At 36.6% G+C, this 16,154-nt stretch overlaps 1 protein-coding gene across 2 annotated transcripts in view; it reads right to left on the reverse strand.

The window, feature by feature from the left end:
- LOC131062703 (ribosome biogenesis protein NOP53) overlaps positions 1–16,154 on the reverse strand; it is a 64,653-nt gene that overhangs the window by 13,518 nt on the left and 34,981 nt on the right. For both annotated transcript variants that reach the window (XM_057996407.2, XM_057996406.2), the window contains exon 7: positions 4,117–4,202. In XM_057996407.2, the coding sequence (XP_057852390.2) occupies positions 4,117–4,202 (86 nt within the window). The remainder of the gene's footprint in view (positions 1–4,116; positions 4,203–16,154) is intronic.

A 16,154-nucleotide genomic window follows, 5' to 3' on the forward strand; every position in this document is an offset into this window, starting at 1 on the left:
GGTGCTTTTGGGGAGAAGCAAAGCACTCTTCTCAGTTGGCTCTTAAATTCACTAACAGGATTTTTGATAGCACCATTGTTCCTTATTTCAGAAAATATAGTTTTCATTTTCATCTTCAAGATATATTTCTAGATTCTATAATTAAATCTACAAATATTGATTCTTTTGGTTAATCACAGGCTACCATGTTCCAAAAAGAACAGAAAAAGAATGTAAAAATAAAACCTTTGAATGCAAATAAGTAAAATGAGGGGCACTAACAGGATTTTTGATAGCACCATTGTTCCTTATTTCAGAAAATATAGTTTTCATTTTCATCTTCAAGATATATTTCTAGATTCTATAATTAAATCTACAAATATTGATTCTTTTGGTTAATCACAAGCTACCATGTTCCAAAAAGAACAGAAAAAGAATGTAAAAATAAAACCTTTGAATGCAAATAAGTAAAATGAGGGGCATCTGTGAAAAATAAATTGAATGAATGACTCAATAATCAGATGATGTATTCAACAATATACAAGCGTATATATAGAGATTACAAGACGACATTCTAAATTAAGAACAAGTCGATTAAAGTGAACTACCAAAAAGCTAAATGCTAAATAAAGCTTAAAAGCTAATTAACTAAAAAGAAAAAGCTAAATGCTAAATAAAGCTTAAAAGCTAATTAACTAAAAAGCTAAATGACCATTAAACAAGGAACTAAATATAGGTGACTAAAATATAATTAAATATTCTAATACCCTCCCTTAATGGTCATTCTATCTACTAACTACCCTACAGAAGACACTACAGGTTTTTTGATCACAAACGAAAAGAACACTCTGCTGCGGTGGAGACCCTCCCTGGATCTGAAAAGTGTTAATGACCAAGAATACCAGAATCCATCCAACTTGATGTTGGGTAACCAAACTCAAACGTGAAACCGTGATTTTGAGGAAAAATTGGCAAACCCTCTAAAACCGTCAAACGTGAAACCATAATTTTTATGGAAGAAAATGGTAAAAACCCTTGAAACGATTTTTGAGGAAAAAATCGAACAAAACCCTGAAACTTCACATGGCAAGACCCAAAACACCACGTGGTAAGACACCAAACATCACGCGATAAAACATCAGACATCATGCGGGAAAACACCAGACAACATCACGTGGTAAAACCCTGATTTTTGAGAAAAAAATCAAGCAAAACCCTCCCATATTTTTTATGGCGAAAAATCAGAAAACCCATTTTGAAGAAGAGTACCAACTCCAAAACTGACTGCAAGATACCACGGTTGCAGATGTACGCCCTAGCAGGTGCGACCCAAACTGATTGCAACAAAGCTCAATTTTGAGGAAAAAACCATCAAACCCTGAAATAGGAACCCTCGAAAAGAGAATTTATGATTTTGAGGAGAAAATCGAAAAACCAAGAAATCTGAGGTTACAAACCATCGTTTTTGTGGAAAAAAACAGTAAAACCCAGATAATTAAAATCTTACGCAAATATCGCGGATTACAAATGAGATAATTTTTAAAGGAAAATTATAAACCCTACGAACAATTTTTGAGGAAAAAATCGTGAAAACCCTCCCATGATTTTTTGTGGAAAAAATCAGAAAACCGACAAACATTTTTTTAGGAAAAATCGTGAAAACCCTGGGACCTGTAAGACGAGGTCTAGCCTAAATCAATCTAATAAAGGTAATGATATTCAGATATCGTGAACATGCACTATTTCCAGGTGTTGTGACAGTTGTTGAACTTTTGACTGTGTTCCAACATGATGCTGGTCAAAGATGCCATCACGAAAACCGAGGTTGATCGAGGTCAACTGAGTGAAAGCAAGAGACAGAAGAATCTGATTTAAAAAATAATCAGAATAGAAGCAATTGCTGAAAAAAATGAAACCCTGGAGAAAAATTCTAGCACGAATTCCAAGGCGCGAATTTCGAGGTTTGGGAGAAACCTAGAAATTAAAAAATTTCTACAAACTTAAAACAGCATACATAGTGCCCAGAAAACACCAAAATTCTCGACCTCCACAAAATTAGCAGAAATTGCGGACTATTTTTTAATTCCAAGGCAAATTTGCTAGAACAAAATTCGAGGCACAGAAAACGAGGCACTTAGAAAAATCTGAGATCAACCCAGAAAAGATCTCGAAAAACCCACCAATGATTTGAAATCAAAATGCAGATCCGACGGCTAAAAATTGAGGCATGGAAAACGATGCACCCAAAAAAATATGACGGCGACCCAGTTGAGGTCTCAAAAGACCCACCAAGAATCTGCAACCAAAATAAAATTTCGACTGGAACTGAAGGGTCAAAACCCTAGTTGAAAATTGTAGAAACCCTAGGAAAAATCTCAATCTACAAAAAAAAACCTCCTAGTTGTAGACCCGAAAATCTGCAAAACCCTAAAAAAAACATGAACTGCTGCCCAACACAAAGAAATTCGCCCACAAACCAGAAGCCCTCGAAACCCTCAAAAAGCCTTCAAAAAAGCAAAATCGTTTTTTTTAATAAAAAAACAATTAAAAAAAATCTAGAAAATATTCCAGAAACTTCGCCAAACTTTAAAGAATCCCATCGACCCACTCTGATACCATGAAAAATAGATTAAATGAATGATTCAATAATCAGATGATGTATTCAACAATATACAAGCGTATATATAGAGATTACAAAACGACGTTTTAAATTAAGAACAAGTCGTTTAAAGTGAACTACCAAAAAGCTAAACACTAAATAAAACTTAAAAGCTAATTAACTAAAAAGAAAAAGCTAAATGCTAAAATAAAGCTTAAAAGCGAATTAACTAAAAAACTAAATGACCATTAAACAAGGAACTAAATATAAGTGACTAAAATATAATTAAATATTCTAATAATCTGTTCATCCAAGATGGATTCACACTTGCAAGTCCGATTGTAAACATAAAGAGGTCCAACAGTAGCTCTATGTAATGAATTGATTTAAAGATGAAGAACGACACACAAAGATCAGGGCTTTCCCTTAATCTCTAGCTGAAGTTGAAGAAAACACTAGATGCCAAATGACATAAACAAGCTAACACAAAATATCTCCTCAGGTAACTAATGCACGGACCATAGGCCATAGTGTACCCTTAATACTTTGTTGCAAATAGGCACACAATAGAGACCCATGCCATGTTTTAGGCATGGGCCTTGAAGACAAATAGGAGATGCCTCCTGGCAGGAAGACATATTTTGCAGGCAAGGAATAGCCCAACATCTCAGTGGATACCTCTTGCTGAAAAACAACAATTAAGGACACTTTCATAAATTCACAACTGATTGCTCAAGGAATTAGTTAGAATATTTCTAATAAAATACATCTTGATAAAAGAGGTAGATTTATTCAAATGGCTGCAATAACTTAATTTCTGAAATGCATTTATTGCTGCTCTCAATCTATTTTCTGAATTAATTTATTTCTACTGTATATACATTTGCCTTTTTATAATCTAAATTATCTCAATTCTCACTTGATGCCTTCTACAAATGAAGTGTCTCCCCTTTTACATCCTTGATTGTGGGGGAAGGTTACATCTTTTCACTAAAAAGTAACATCATCTCCTTTGGAAGGGATGCATCACCTCATAACCAAGCACTGCCCTTGAGTGCTTTATATAATATGTCTTTTAAACTAGTCGGCCTTCTAGCTATCATATCCTTTAGTTTAATCAGTCTCCATTTCAAATGCTGTCACCCAGATTTTATATTAATAGAAGTTGCAATTATATTACCTAAATGCTGCAATTTCCTTACTGCAGTGATTCATGTCGGAGGCATGACAATTTATTTTTTTTAAATTCCTATTTTTAATAGCCATCCCCTGCGGTCCACTTAAAATTAGCCTTAAAGAAGGAAACCATCCCAAAAACAAGTCCCGCCGTCCCCTGCTGTCTCTGTACCAGAAACTTGAGGGGGCATAGCAATAAAGCTAAGAAATTAGAATTTTGCAATGCTAACAGCACTTATAAAAAATAACCAAACCTCTCCAATATATAAAGTCCATCATTGCATTATATAGTGAAACAAAGCTCAAAACAACAGAGATAAATTGATGCACCTTTGGCACACAGAAATTAATAAAAGACAGACCTTTGCCCTTGATTTTCCAAGTCGCATTCATCATTGTTTGCATCCAAATCTGGATCTGTTCCATCATCTACATCCAGAAAGTATCTCTGAAAAAAAAAATTGTTCATCATGGAAAAAGAATATTAGGCCACTCCATTGCATGACAGTAAAATTTCATCTTGGTGACTAAACAATTGACTCAAGTTCTTCAGAATACGTGTCATTGGAAACAGCTGAATTTGCACAGATTTAAGACAAAGCATGATTTAACCATGATATCCATGTGGTGGGAATTCCATTATATTCAGAAAGGTGACATATGGAACTTTTATCAAGGAGGTATGACAAAGCATGTGGTCTATGCATAGCTTTCTTCATGTAGAAGTTTCAGTCTGAAGCATAACAAAGTCTAAATAGATGTCAGTTCAAATTAGAGAGACAGAGAGTGTGTGTGCGCGCTTTTGCATAGGCCGACATAGACCCATCTCCAAATAACAAGTATAATATTTGTATGATCGCAAGAAAATAATTGAGCATGGGGCTGACCCTGCAGCGCAGTCGTAAGAACATGGAAGTGTTAATGCCTCCACATTGGGTCGAACCCCCGAAGGGATGGAGGAAGGAAGACAAAGGCAAGATGAAAGGAGGATGGCAAGTGTTCGAGAAGAAAGGAAGGATGGCAGACAGCAGTCAGTGGCAGATGGAGACAGCCCAGCGACGGTAGGGACGGTGCAGATTGATGCTGGAGACGGAAGTGACTGCCTGGTAGCAGGAGCCAATGTGGCAGATGCCTGGCAGTAAATACAATGAAGACGGACATGGAGGTGAGAAAGAAGGTAGAGAAAGAACAGGTGGTGTAGGAGGAAGGAGCAAGACGAAGGTAGTGGAGGAGGAGGAGGATGTGATAGAGGAGGAGAAGAACGTGAAGAAGGAGGAGAAGGAAATTGACAGGGATGAGGCCCCCTGATTGTAGCCTCACCTGGAGCTAGGGCCAGGCTAAAAATACTAGTACTTCTCCGGTCAAAAAAAGAAAATAGAAAATAATCGAGCAAGGAATTTTTCAATATAGATAGATTTTGCTACCATGGATTTAACAAATATGAAGAAAAATTTCCAGGTCCTTCAAAAATTTCTATAGTCCAGTTGAAAAAATACATTTCTCTTACCCCTAATGGGATAAGAGGCCCACTGATTGTAGCCTCACCTGGAGCTAGGGCCAGGCTAAAAACACTAGTACTTCACCGATCAAAAAAAGAAAATAGAAAATAATCGAGCAAGGAATTTTTCAATATAGATAGATTTTGCTACCATGGATTTAACAAATATGAAGAAAAATTTCCAGGTCCTTCAAAAATTTCTATAGTCCAGTTGAAAAAATACATTTCTCTTATCCCTAATGGGAGGATGTGCCAATGGACATTGACTTCACTCAGAAAAGCATTATATATTTAGTCTCTAGACCACACTTAGGCAATTATGAAGTAAGCTGCAAACAAGATACCAAATACAAATGCACTTCTAAAATGTTGAACAGAATTGACTGCAAAAGCAAAAAGAGGATTCGTTCAAAAGCCCAATCAACAAATTGAATTTCAAAGGCGTTTTTGGAATTTTGACCACCTTGAAATGATAGTTCCTGTTAAGCCTTGCAAGGCATGACAAATCAAAAGTAGCATGCACAGTGTTGTCACATTTTTGGGAAATTCAACGGCTGCAATAGCTAAATACTAAGTCGATTGCATCATACAATAAGGCAATTTGAAGAAGATGACCAAGTAATTCATTTTGAGTAATCTATTTTGTTCTGTATTGATTTTCATATTCAAAGATGACCCTAGTGTTAGAAAAAGGTATGTTGTACACCTTGCAATGTTATAATGTTTAATTTAATATTATTTGTGGTGCACCTACAGGGACTTAAGGATACATGCATTACAAGAAGTTAACATTTTTAGAGCCAATTTACGTGTTGTATGTAACATTGTGATAAATATTTAATGTGGGGCTTCACATGAGAAAAATATTTAAGATTTGGAAAACTTAGTACCAACATTAAATGAGGGGTTATTGGTTTTGTAATCTCATGGTTTTATGTAATATCACTTGGTGGTTTTGTGTGAGCTTAATTCTATAAAAGTAAACACATTGATAGTTGTCTAAGGTTGGCTGATTTGGCTATGGGGTTGAGAGCATCTCTTGTTTAAAGTTGTGAGGGTTTGAAGCATGGCATGTGATGTGTAATTACATGTTTGTTTACATGAAGTGCTTGTAGAGAGCTAGTGTTTCAAAAGTGTTCATAGAGACTTAAAAAATATATTGTAATGATTCATTGCTGAAAAATACATGAGATATGGATGCTTTTGGTGGTTTTTTTTTACCTCTTGAGAGTTTTCCCAAGGAATATATTGTGTCATCATTAATGGTTTGTTGCCTATTCTTTTGCATATGGATTTTAAATACTTATTTTAATAGATTTCTCTATTTGGGTTTTATGGAAATTGTTATGTATGGCTGGAAATTTCCTAACATTTGGTATCAAAGTCATGTTTGTGGTTTGTAATACCCTTGTTGAAGTATATCTAATGTAATGTTGAATCCAGGACTTGCTAGAAAGAATGAAGACGTGGCAAGGTATGAGGGTTTTGTGTAGGTTGTTTCTTACAAATTCAGAGTTTTGGATTGCAGATTTGTGCTCATTTATTACAGATACAAGTTTATGAATCCAAGTTGTAAAAAAGGTTTTTTTTATGGGTGTTCATAACGAGGGTCTTGGAGGGAAGATTTCACTAATGACCCCCTAGGCCAAAACAAACCTCACCATTGGATCCAAGAGGCCCAAGAGATAAAAGTTGACATATTTTGGTTATTGATAAAAATTGCCCCACACCCCATTGTCCAACTATACAGCCATCTAAAGCGCAAATAAGACAAGAAGAAAACAATCTTTAAAATATATTTTCCTACGAAAAGAATGCTTTTTTTGATTAAAATAAAAAATTATAAATATAAAATAACGCTAAAGTTATTTCTCATCTGCTTCTTCAAAAGCCCCCCACCGCCTCCACTAATGACTGGCCCCAATTGGGCTGCTAATGCACTGCCAAGCCACCACCAGTGAACCACCCCTTTTTTATTTATATTGCAAAATAGGGTGATTTTTTTCCTAAGAAGCATAACTTGGACCTAGAGTGTCAGTTTTTTGAGTTCTTATCTTCATTGGAAAGGTGGTTGCAAGCAGTACAAATGGTGACTGGCTTTTCAAGATTTTGCTCTTTTGAAACTGAAATGCTTGTTGGAAGTCAGATGTTCTTTCCAGACTTGACGAGATCATAACTTATGCATATGGTGTCAAATTTCAGACTTCATATAGTCAACAGAAAGCATGTTCAGAGCACGACACAATGGATCAGGTTTAGAGATTTTTAGCATAATTTATTTGCTCTTATTTTCATCTAATTTGTTCAAAGGTTTTTGTGACTAGGGTGATTTTATGAGCTTATGGCAACTCAAATCTTAATGATTTTGAGTTTGACTCTTTATATAATCACAAGTACACCTCTAATAACTCTCATTTTACATGGCTATAAGTATATTATTGTATTTGTAAGTTGCATCAATGGATCTGTGAGTTGTATAGTATACAAGTTGCATATATGACTCAAATGTGGGTTGTTTGTATCCATAGATGCTGAAATGTTGATGCAAATTCATATCTATGGCTTGGTTTAGTCACTTGTTTTGTTGGTTTGTTTATCAAGTTGAGGTGGAGAGATGGTGTTACTAGGTATAGTCATGATGTGAGACCTATGTTGTTGACTATGTCTGATGTAAACAGGTGTGAAGCAGGAGGAGTTTGATGCTAGTACAGTTGATGGTGATCATGATGTCATGGATATTCCTTGTCTTTGGGACTTTGACAATGTAGATGCGTTATTGGTGGTGTTGGATCAATTCATGATTATTTGTGGCAATGTACCTTCTTGTTTGATGATCATAGTTTTACTGCCTTTTACGAGCTCTTGGTATTGCAATTGAGTTCTTTGATTGTGTAAGAGCCTTGGTTGATCTTCAATTAGGAGATAATTATCACGATGTCATGGATAGCTTGATTACACAGTTCAGTGGTAGCTTGTGATAGTCATGTTTGGTGGTGTTGTATCTTCTTGGTTTGGAGATCGTTGTTTGACTCTTCCCTTTGGCAGATCATGGTGATGATTTCTTTGATTGTGTTGGGGCCACGGATGATCTTCAATTAGAGGAAGGTTGCCATGATGCCATGACAAGCTCGGTATCACGATTCAATTGGAGCTTGTGGCAGTAATGTGGATTCGCTGTTTGATGGTGGATGATCTTCTATAATGTTTGTTGGTGTCATGGACAGACTCTTGGATTCATTTACAGTGAGGGTTCTTTGACATCTTGGGTTTCATTGCAAAGTGATGGTTATCTTCAGGTGATTTGGAGATGTTGACATCTTAGTACCATGGAGTACACTTGGCTGTGATATCATTCATGCTTTGTCATTTGGCAAGGTATGTGATGTCCCCATTTTGAAATAGGATTTAATAATAAATGCTAAAAATTAAAATTAAAATATAAAAGAATAAAATTAAAATAATTCAAATTTAGTTAAGTTTAATGAATGGTCACAAGGCATGAAATGAAAAGTTATGACTCACTCAAACATGAGTTCAAAGCAAAAGTATATAGAGGGATATGAAATAAGATTTGAAAAGGGATATAAAATGGGATATATGCAGATTTGAAAAGCAGTAAAGACATATGTGAGAAGTGAGAGATAGGTGAAGTTTAAATAAGATGTACTTTTCACCAAACAGATGTACTTTTCATAACCAAAGGATGTGACCCTTTTTCTCCATTAAGGGTATAAAGTAAAGGAGACGTCATTTGAAGGATGGAACCAAGAAGAAGATCGATCAATGGATCCATTCAAGAGAGCATCAAACTTCATATCTGAATTCAGAATAATAAAGAGGAAGCCAGCAGACTTGATAATAGTAAGGGCGAGATTTAGGGCAATCTCAAAAGGGGACATTATATGGTATTCTTGTTTAACACGATGTTTGTTATTATCACATCATGATTACACTCTTGATCGTGCATTAGAGTTTTGGCATGATGCAAGTGTTCTTAGGAGGTCAATATGTTCATTTCAACATATGATCTTTCTTTTAGGAAATGTGAGATCATGTTGTCATGGTTATGTTCATGATTCTCAAGATTTAAGCGTTAACAGTAATCTTGTTTGATTCCCTTGGTATTGAGTACCATGATCATTTGCTTGATTTCTTTAGGATGGTGCTTTGTTGCATTTGGAGTTTGGCATGGATTGATTGAATTATAGGTGTTCATGAATACTTGGAGATATAGGTGAGGCTAGGGGTTCTCTTATATTTAGAGAAATGTGTTGAGATAATTACCCTTGATGAGATTTTAGCAAGAAGTTTGAGAAGCCTACACCTTGGTTGGACATGAATTCAACATGGACTTACAAGGAGATTGTTCTTGGATGAGTCATGATGACTTGAATATATTGGAGGAGAATTCTCATTGCCCACCCTTTCTTTTGAGTGCATTATGTTTTAATACTTTGTCTTCTCATGGATATGTGTTGTGAACATTTCAGACATCGCCCCATTTAAGTTTCGGTTTTGGGCAGCTTAGTAGTATTATAGGTCTCTCCCTTAGGATGAAATGAATCATATCAGCTCTTACAGAAATTGGATTGGTGATTAAGATCAAGATTGAGAGATAATTGCTGAGAGATTTGGATTTAATTGCTTGAGCTTGAAGTGGTGGTGTCATGTGAATATTGTGGTGTTACCCGGAAATGCGTTTTTGGCCTCAAGGCACCCATTTTGGGAACGGAAACCACTCCGGGGACTTGGGGACGGCCAGAAACATTTCCAAGCCGTCCCCGATGCCCGAAAATTTTCAGAAACCGTCCCAGAAACTCGAAAACGGTCAACGATTTTTCCAAGGACCGTTGACTGTCCCCAGGACAGCAGGGGACGCCCAAGCCATCCCGGGGACAGCTAGTCGTTTCCTGCGCTAAGGGCAGTTAAAAAACAATTTTTTTTATAAAAAAAATTTAAAAATATTATTTTTCAGTTTTGAAAGTAATTTAATTTTTTTTTTAAAGTCTGGATCGTTGATCGCAACAAGCAATGTTTTTCTGATTTTTTCTAAATTAATCGCTTGTAAATTATTATAATATTAATTATTTATTAATAATTTAAATAATAAATATTATAATAATTTACAAGCGATTAATTTTTATTTTTTTTCCAAAGTTTCGTTTTGTTTAATATTTTAGCTAATATCGATATACTTTGATATCAATATAGTATTCTATCGATATCGATATCATAGAGTAACTAGTATACCATATCGATATAGATTATATCAATATCGTAGAGTAATTAGTATATCATATAAATATAGATTATATCAATATCATATATGATATCAATAAAGTTTATCGACATCATATTGCTTCCCAAAGTTCAAACAAAAAAATAAAACATTGTTGGGCATCGAACTAGAGGAGTTCACAGTAGGCAGTGCTCAGGAAAAATTGGAAAATAAAAGAATATTGGTGAAAACTGAAAATGTGAAGTCAGAGACACAAAAGTGAAAGGGTTTTTTGATTTTGGTCTGAGAAGGAAAAAAGATTATGAAATTAGAATTAGAATCAAGACTCTTCTTTATAAATGTTATTATGTTGCTATGTTAAATTTCATATATATATATATATATATATATAGATAGCCATCCACTATTCCGGGAAAAAAAAAAGGTCCCGAAAACCTGTTTCCCCATCCCCCCATCCCGAAAACTTGGGGTAACATAGGAATATTGCCTATGTGTGAGAAAGTTTTGGATTATAAGAGATGAAACACATCTTCCATTCTTCCCTCCATCCCATATCCTCCATTTCATATTCATATCCTTCATATCTTCCCTAGCCGCAGCAACCTTCATGCCTTTCTTTATCCTCCCTTCCATCCATCCACCTCTGCCTATGTGTGAGAAAGTTTTGGATTATAAGAGATGAAACACATCTTTCTTCCATCCTTCCCTCCATTTCATATTCATATCCTTCATATCTTCCCTAGCCGCGGCAACCTTCGTGCCTTTCTCTATCCTCCCTTCCATCCATCCACCTCCATCTTCCCTTCATCCTCCATCTCCTTCCACCCTCCATCTTTCTTCCATCCTACATTTTTCATCTACCCTTCATTCCATTTCCTACACCCCATTTCCTAATCCACACCTCATAACCTTTACCTCCCTTATTCCCCTAAGCTTACCTTTCATCTCCCCCTGATCCTATCCCTTATCCCTCCATTTACCCTTCACCTACCTATCCCCATCTCCTACCTTCACTCCCCAACATATCCTAAACTTCCTCCACTATCCCCTTATACCCCCATCCCGTCCTTTACTACCTTTTTATCTCCTACATCATCCTATCTTATACCTCCCAAACATATCCTACGCTCATCTTTTTATCTCCCTTCCTTCAATTTCTTACCTCCCAACTTCCATCCTATCCTAACTTACCCTATCACTACCCCTTTTATACCCCATCCTAACCTCCCTACTCACCTACCTATCCTCATTTTTTTTTAAACTTCATTCCCCAACTCCCATTTTCCTAACCCACACCTTATCCTAAACCTCCTTTTATTTCCTTTAGCCTAAATCTAACTCCCATCCCATCCTTTATCACCCCCTTTCCCCCGACACATCCTTACCTCACATCCCTCACCCCTATCTTCACCACAGCACCTTTTCCACCGACCTTCCTTACCTTCCTTCTACCACGGCACCTTTCTCCCACTGACCTTCTTTACACCCTCCTCACCGCAGCATATCCACTTCCTACCTTCCGCACACCTCCTCCACCACGGCATATTCACTTCCCTACATCCACAACCCCCCTCTTCCTCGAGGACATCCTTCCCTCTTTTCCCATCGTGGCATGTTTGCTTAAGAGCAAGGCACATGGGCATGTAACGAGTCACCGCCGGCAAGGATTTCAAGGAGGCCCCACTCAAAGATGATACCGACCCCACTTTGACCCTCAAAGACCACGATAAAGGCAAAAAAGAAAATCATTACCACCAACACAAAAGAGATGAAAGCCAACATGGATTAAAGGATAAAGAGCATCGTATTTTGAAAATTCAAAATCGTTGAAACAAAAAAAATAATAATAAATTCATTTTGAAGCAAAGTTAGCCTTCGCTATTAATCAGTGCATGGGGGAGTTTAAAAGAGAAATTTAAAAAGAAAAAAATAAAAAAATAAAAACATTAAAGCATTTAAAGCATACCGGCCTTGAGAGGAATATAGAAAACCAAGACACATCCTTTAGCACTAAAACACCTATATAGGAAGGGATTTTGATTTCATTTCAAACATCATTCAAAACGATTTCCAGTTCTGATCTGAGACGCAACAAATTTCATTTGGAGACAGCGATTTTTGGACAATTATTTTGATCATTGTATTTGATCAAAATACACTTAAAGAGAGTAATTTTGATTAAGATCAAGTTGAACGCATTTTTTATTCATTTTGAAAGCAACCTGGGCAAATTTTAGAGGAATTTCATTACACTATCAAACGTGTAGCAACATCAACAGCAAGTTTGGTCAAGATCAGACCTCAATCAGACTTAAAACACCACATAATCCAATCTGAGAAATAAAAATCAGAGCAGATTGTCACCACAGATAGGAAGATTTTGGAACAGAATTTTGATCAGTAAAGAGCAAATTTTGAACATCGGTTTTGTAGATTATTATCAGCATCCTCTTGCAGGTCTGATTTTTGATATTTTTTGATCATTTTTCATCAAGACCAGGTCTAATTTTGTGTAATTTCAGTCATAAACCAGGGTTTTGAGAGGGTTTTAATTGAGAATTTTTTTTCTCATCATTTGTTTTTAGAAAATTCTAAATTGGCTGATTCCTATTTTAATCAAAATTTATTTGCAAATTGATAAGCATCTTTGAAACAAAGTATGATTTTTCACTATTAAATTTTAGGATCAGCATTTAAGTTTAGCAATTCATTAAGATTTTCAATGAAGTATTCACTCTAAAAGTGGATTGCTAGCCTAATAGAAGATTTTCAGTTGTGCAAACATTAATATCATATTGAGATCCTAACTTAGATAATTATTTCAGGAGGTAGATGGCAACCTCAAAAGCTGGAGGTCTCACAAGGCAAGCTCTCATCAAGGAAGATGCAAAAGGAGCACTACCTGAATCAAAGATTACCTCGCTATGGGCAAATGTGAGAAACACCAACTTGGGCAAGAATGACATGAAGAAATTTCAAGGCCCTCTCTACACAAGCAAGCCAACTGGGATTTCAGAGAAAATGATTGAAAGTGGAATTGTCCAAGCAGCTGGTTTCCTTCCAGCCATCCAAAGCAATGAACTAATAGTTGAATGTGCAAGACACTATGATGTTAATACAAGGCAAATAAAGACACCTGATGGCGAAGTATTAGCATTCTTGTCAGAGACCACTATCAATGAGGCTTTCAACATACCTGAGCCTAAGGACATGATATACAAGAGTAAAGAAGCAGCATTGGCGATCTATGAGGATGACCTCGACAAATGCCCTAGTATCATCAATAAGTATTGGTTGTCAAAAACGTGGCCCGTTCTCAGCAAAGTGCCAAGCAACCTCCACCGAACAAACTTCAAGGAGGAATTCAGTGATTTGATTAACCTACTCAATAGGATCATGGGAAGTCCACATGCCTCCTCATTTGAGAAATGGATGTTCTACTTCATGGAAGCAATGACAACAGGAAATGAATAGATCAACTGGGCCAAGATTATAAGCAACAATCTTGATCTTCAATTGAGAAGACTCGAGCGCACCAAACAATTTCACATGAGCTCCTACATCATATACTCACTAGCCAGAGCCAAAGAGTATATAGGACTGATATATAGAGGCCCGGCAAGGAATGGAAAGGGAGAAATAAGGGTATGCGAGAACTACACACAGCTGCGTTTTCATAACAAGGCAGGTTATCGGAGAGTGAATGATGCCTTCTCCATGCATATAACAAGAAAGTTGCAAGGTGGCATCCATCAAAGGTTATCCCCACATGCACAGGAATTGGTGAATAAATACGGTGCTTGGTTCATTCAGTTTCCCAAGTTCACCTACATACGAGTTCAAGAATGCTCATCTCCACCATACAAGCTTCCATGTTACCCCACCGACAAGATGGTGTTGTTGGAGGTGTTGAGGCAATTAGTTGCATATGACGAGACTCAAAAGGACAAACATAAGACTAGGATTTCCTTTCCCATTGTGGTTGGACAATCATTGTAGGTATGTCCATCTTTGCAGGTAGCTGAGAGAACAAAAGAGGAGATGAAATTTTATGCCTTCACTGAATATAGGACTAATTTTGATCCATACGGCAACATGAGGAGGAAGAATGGTAACAAACACAAGCATAGGCCACATATAGAAGACTAATGGATGAATGTCAAAGATGATTTTGAGATTAGAAAAATGATGTTCTCCAGATTGCCTATAGATATCATGTTTAGAGTGTTCACAATCCCAAATCAAGTGCAGGATGATGGAAGGCGCCTCCAACGTGCTTATGAGGAAGGATAAAGAAATGAAAGTCAATTGGGTTGAAGTAGAAGTCACAAACATGAATGAGTTGATGAGACCCGTCTTGGCTTACACAAAAGGGTGGGTAGAATATCGAAAATACAAATTGAAGAGACAAAATGTGCAACTCGCCTTTGATATGATGGGAGATTCGGATTCTTCGGATGAGGAAACAGAAAGTGTAAGCATAAGTGAGAATACTACCCAGTCAACTCAACCTATAAGCTCCAAAAGAAAAGAAAGTTGCAAAAAGCAAAAGAAACAAAGAACAAGTACAAGTCATCCTTCCACTAGCACCTCTTCCATCCATGAGGTCAATATGAACAAGACGGCCAACAATGAAGGACAATCACCTTGGAAGGGAGGTAGTGATCAAGGTGCAAATGAATCACTGGAATCTACAATACATGATAATCAGGGAGATAAGACAACTAAAGGAAAGCAGCCCCATGTACAAGACCCTCCAAAAGCACAAGAAACAGTTCCAAATGACAAGGATGTCGAAGATGAATATGTGGATACTGGAAATCGTGATGATGAGGCAACTTCTCCACCTTGAGAAGAACAGCAAATCAAAGAATTACAGGTAGAGAAGGAAAGATCCACTATTCTGGCATGGCTGCAAGAGAGAATCAATAAGGAAGTGATAATAACAGAAGATGAAACAATTGACAACTTTGATGACTTCTCGAATAGAATTGGTCCAATAGAGGAGAAGAAGGCTACCAAGCTTTCAAAAATCACAAAAGACACTACTGGATCTTGAATCATATAGATTGCTACTCCAAAAGTGGACAAGCCACAATATGAGATCACTATTGATGAGTATGATTTGGAGACAATTGAGTTAGGACCTATTACTACGGAGCAGGCAATGGAGGACTTGGATGATACAGTGAAGACAATCCGTGAGAGATTACAAATTGAGCTACAACATAGTAAGAAGCTAGAAAAAGAATTGAATGCCTTGACGAATTATGTGCAACAACTTAATAATCCCATAAGGCAAGTTGATCCTTCAAGCATGCCTCCAGCATTGCTTCCGCCAAACTCAATAGATGATTCGGAGGAGATGAGAAACAATTCCCAAATGTTGAAAGGATGGATTAACACTTCCTTCAATAAGGCAAACGAATTTGTGGGAGAGTTAGCTCATGTATTTGATACACTTTCAGCTATACTTGACAGGACTGCTGTTCTTATAGCTTCTTATGATGTCTTTGTTTATACAAGGGATTTCACCATTCTGAGGTTGCAAGCACTAACGAATATTCCAAGACAAACCCTGTTGGATGCTGTAATAATAAGGAATGGGCAGAAATATGACTTTCAGGATGGTATTCTACACTCAAAATGAGAAGAAGTATGTT

This window comes from Cryptomeria japonica, chromosome 3 (genome assembly GCF_030272615.1).
Source record: "Cryptomeria japonica chromosome 3, Sugi_1.0, whole genome shotgun sequence".
Taxonomy (NCBI): domain Eukaryota; kingdom Viridiplantae; phylum Streptophyta; class Pinopsida; order Cupressales; family Cupressaceae; genus Cryptomeria; species Cryptomeria japonica.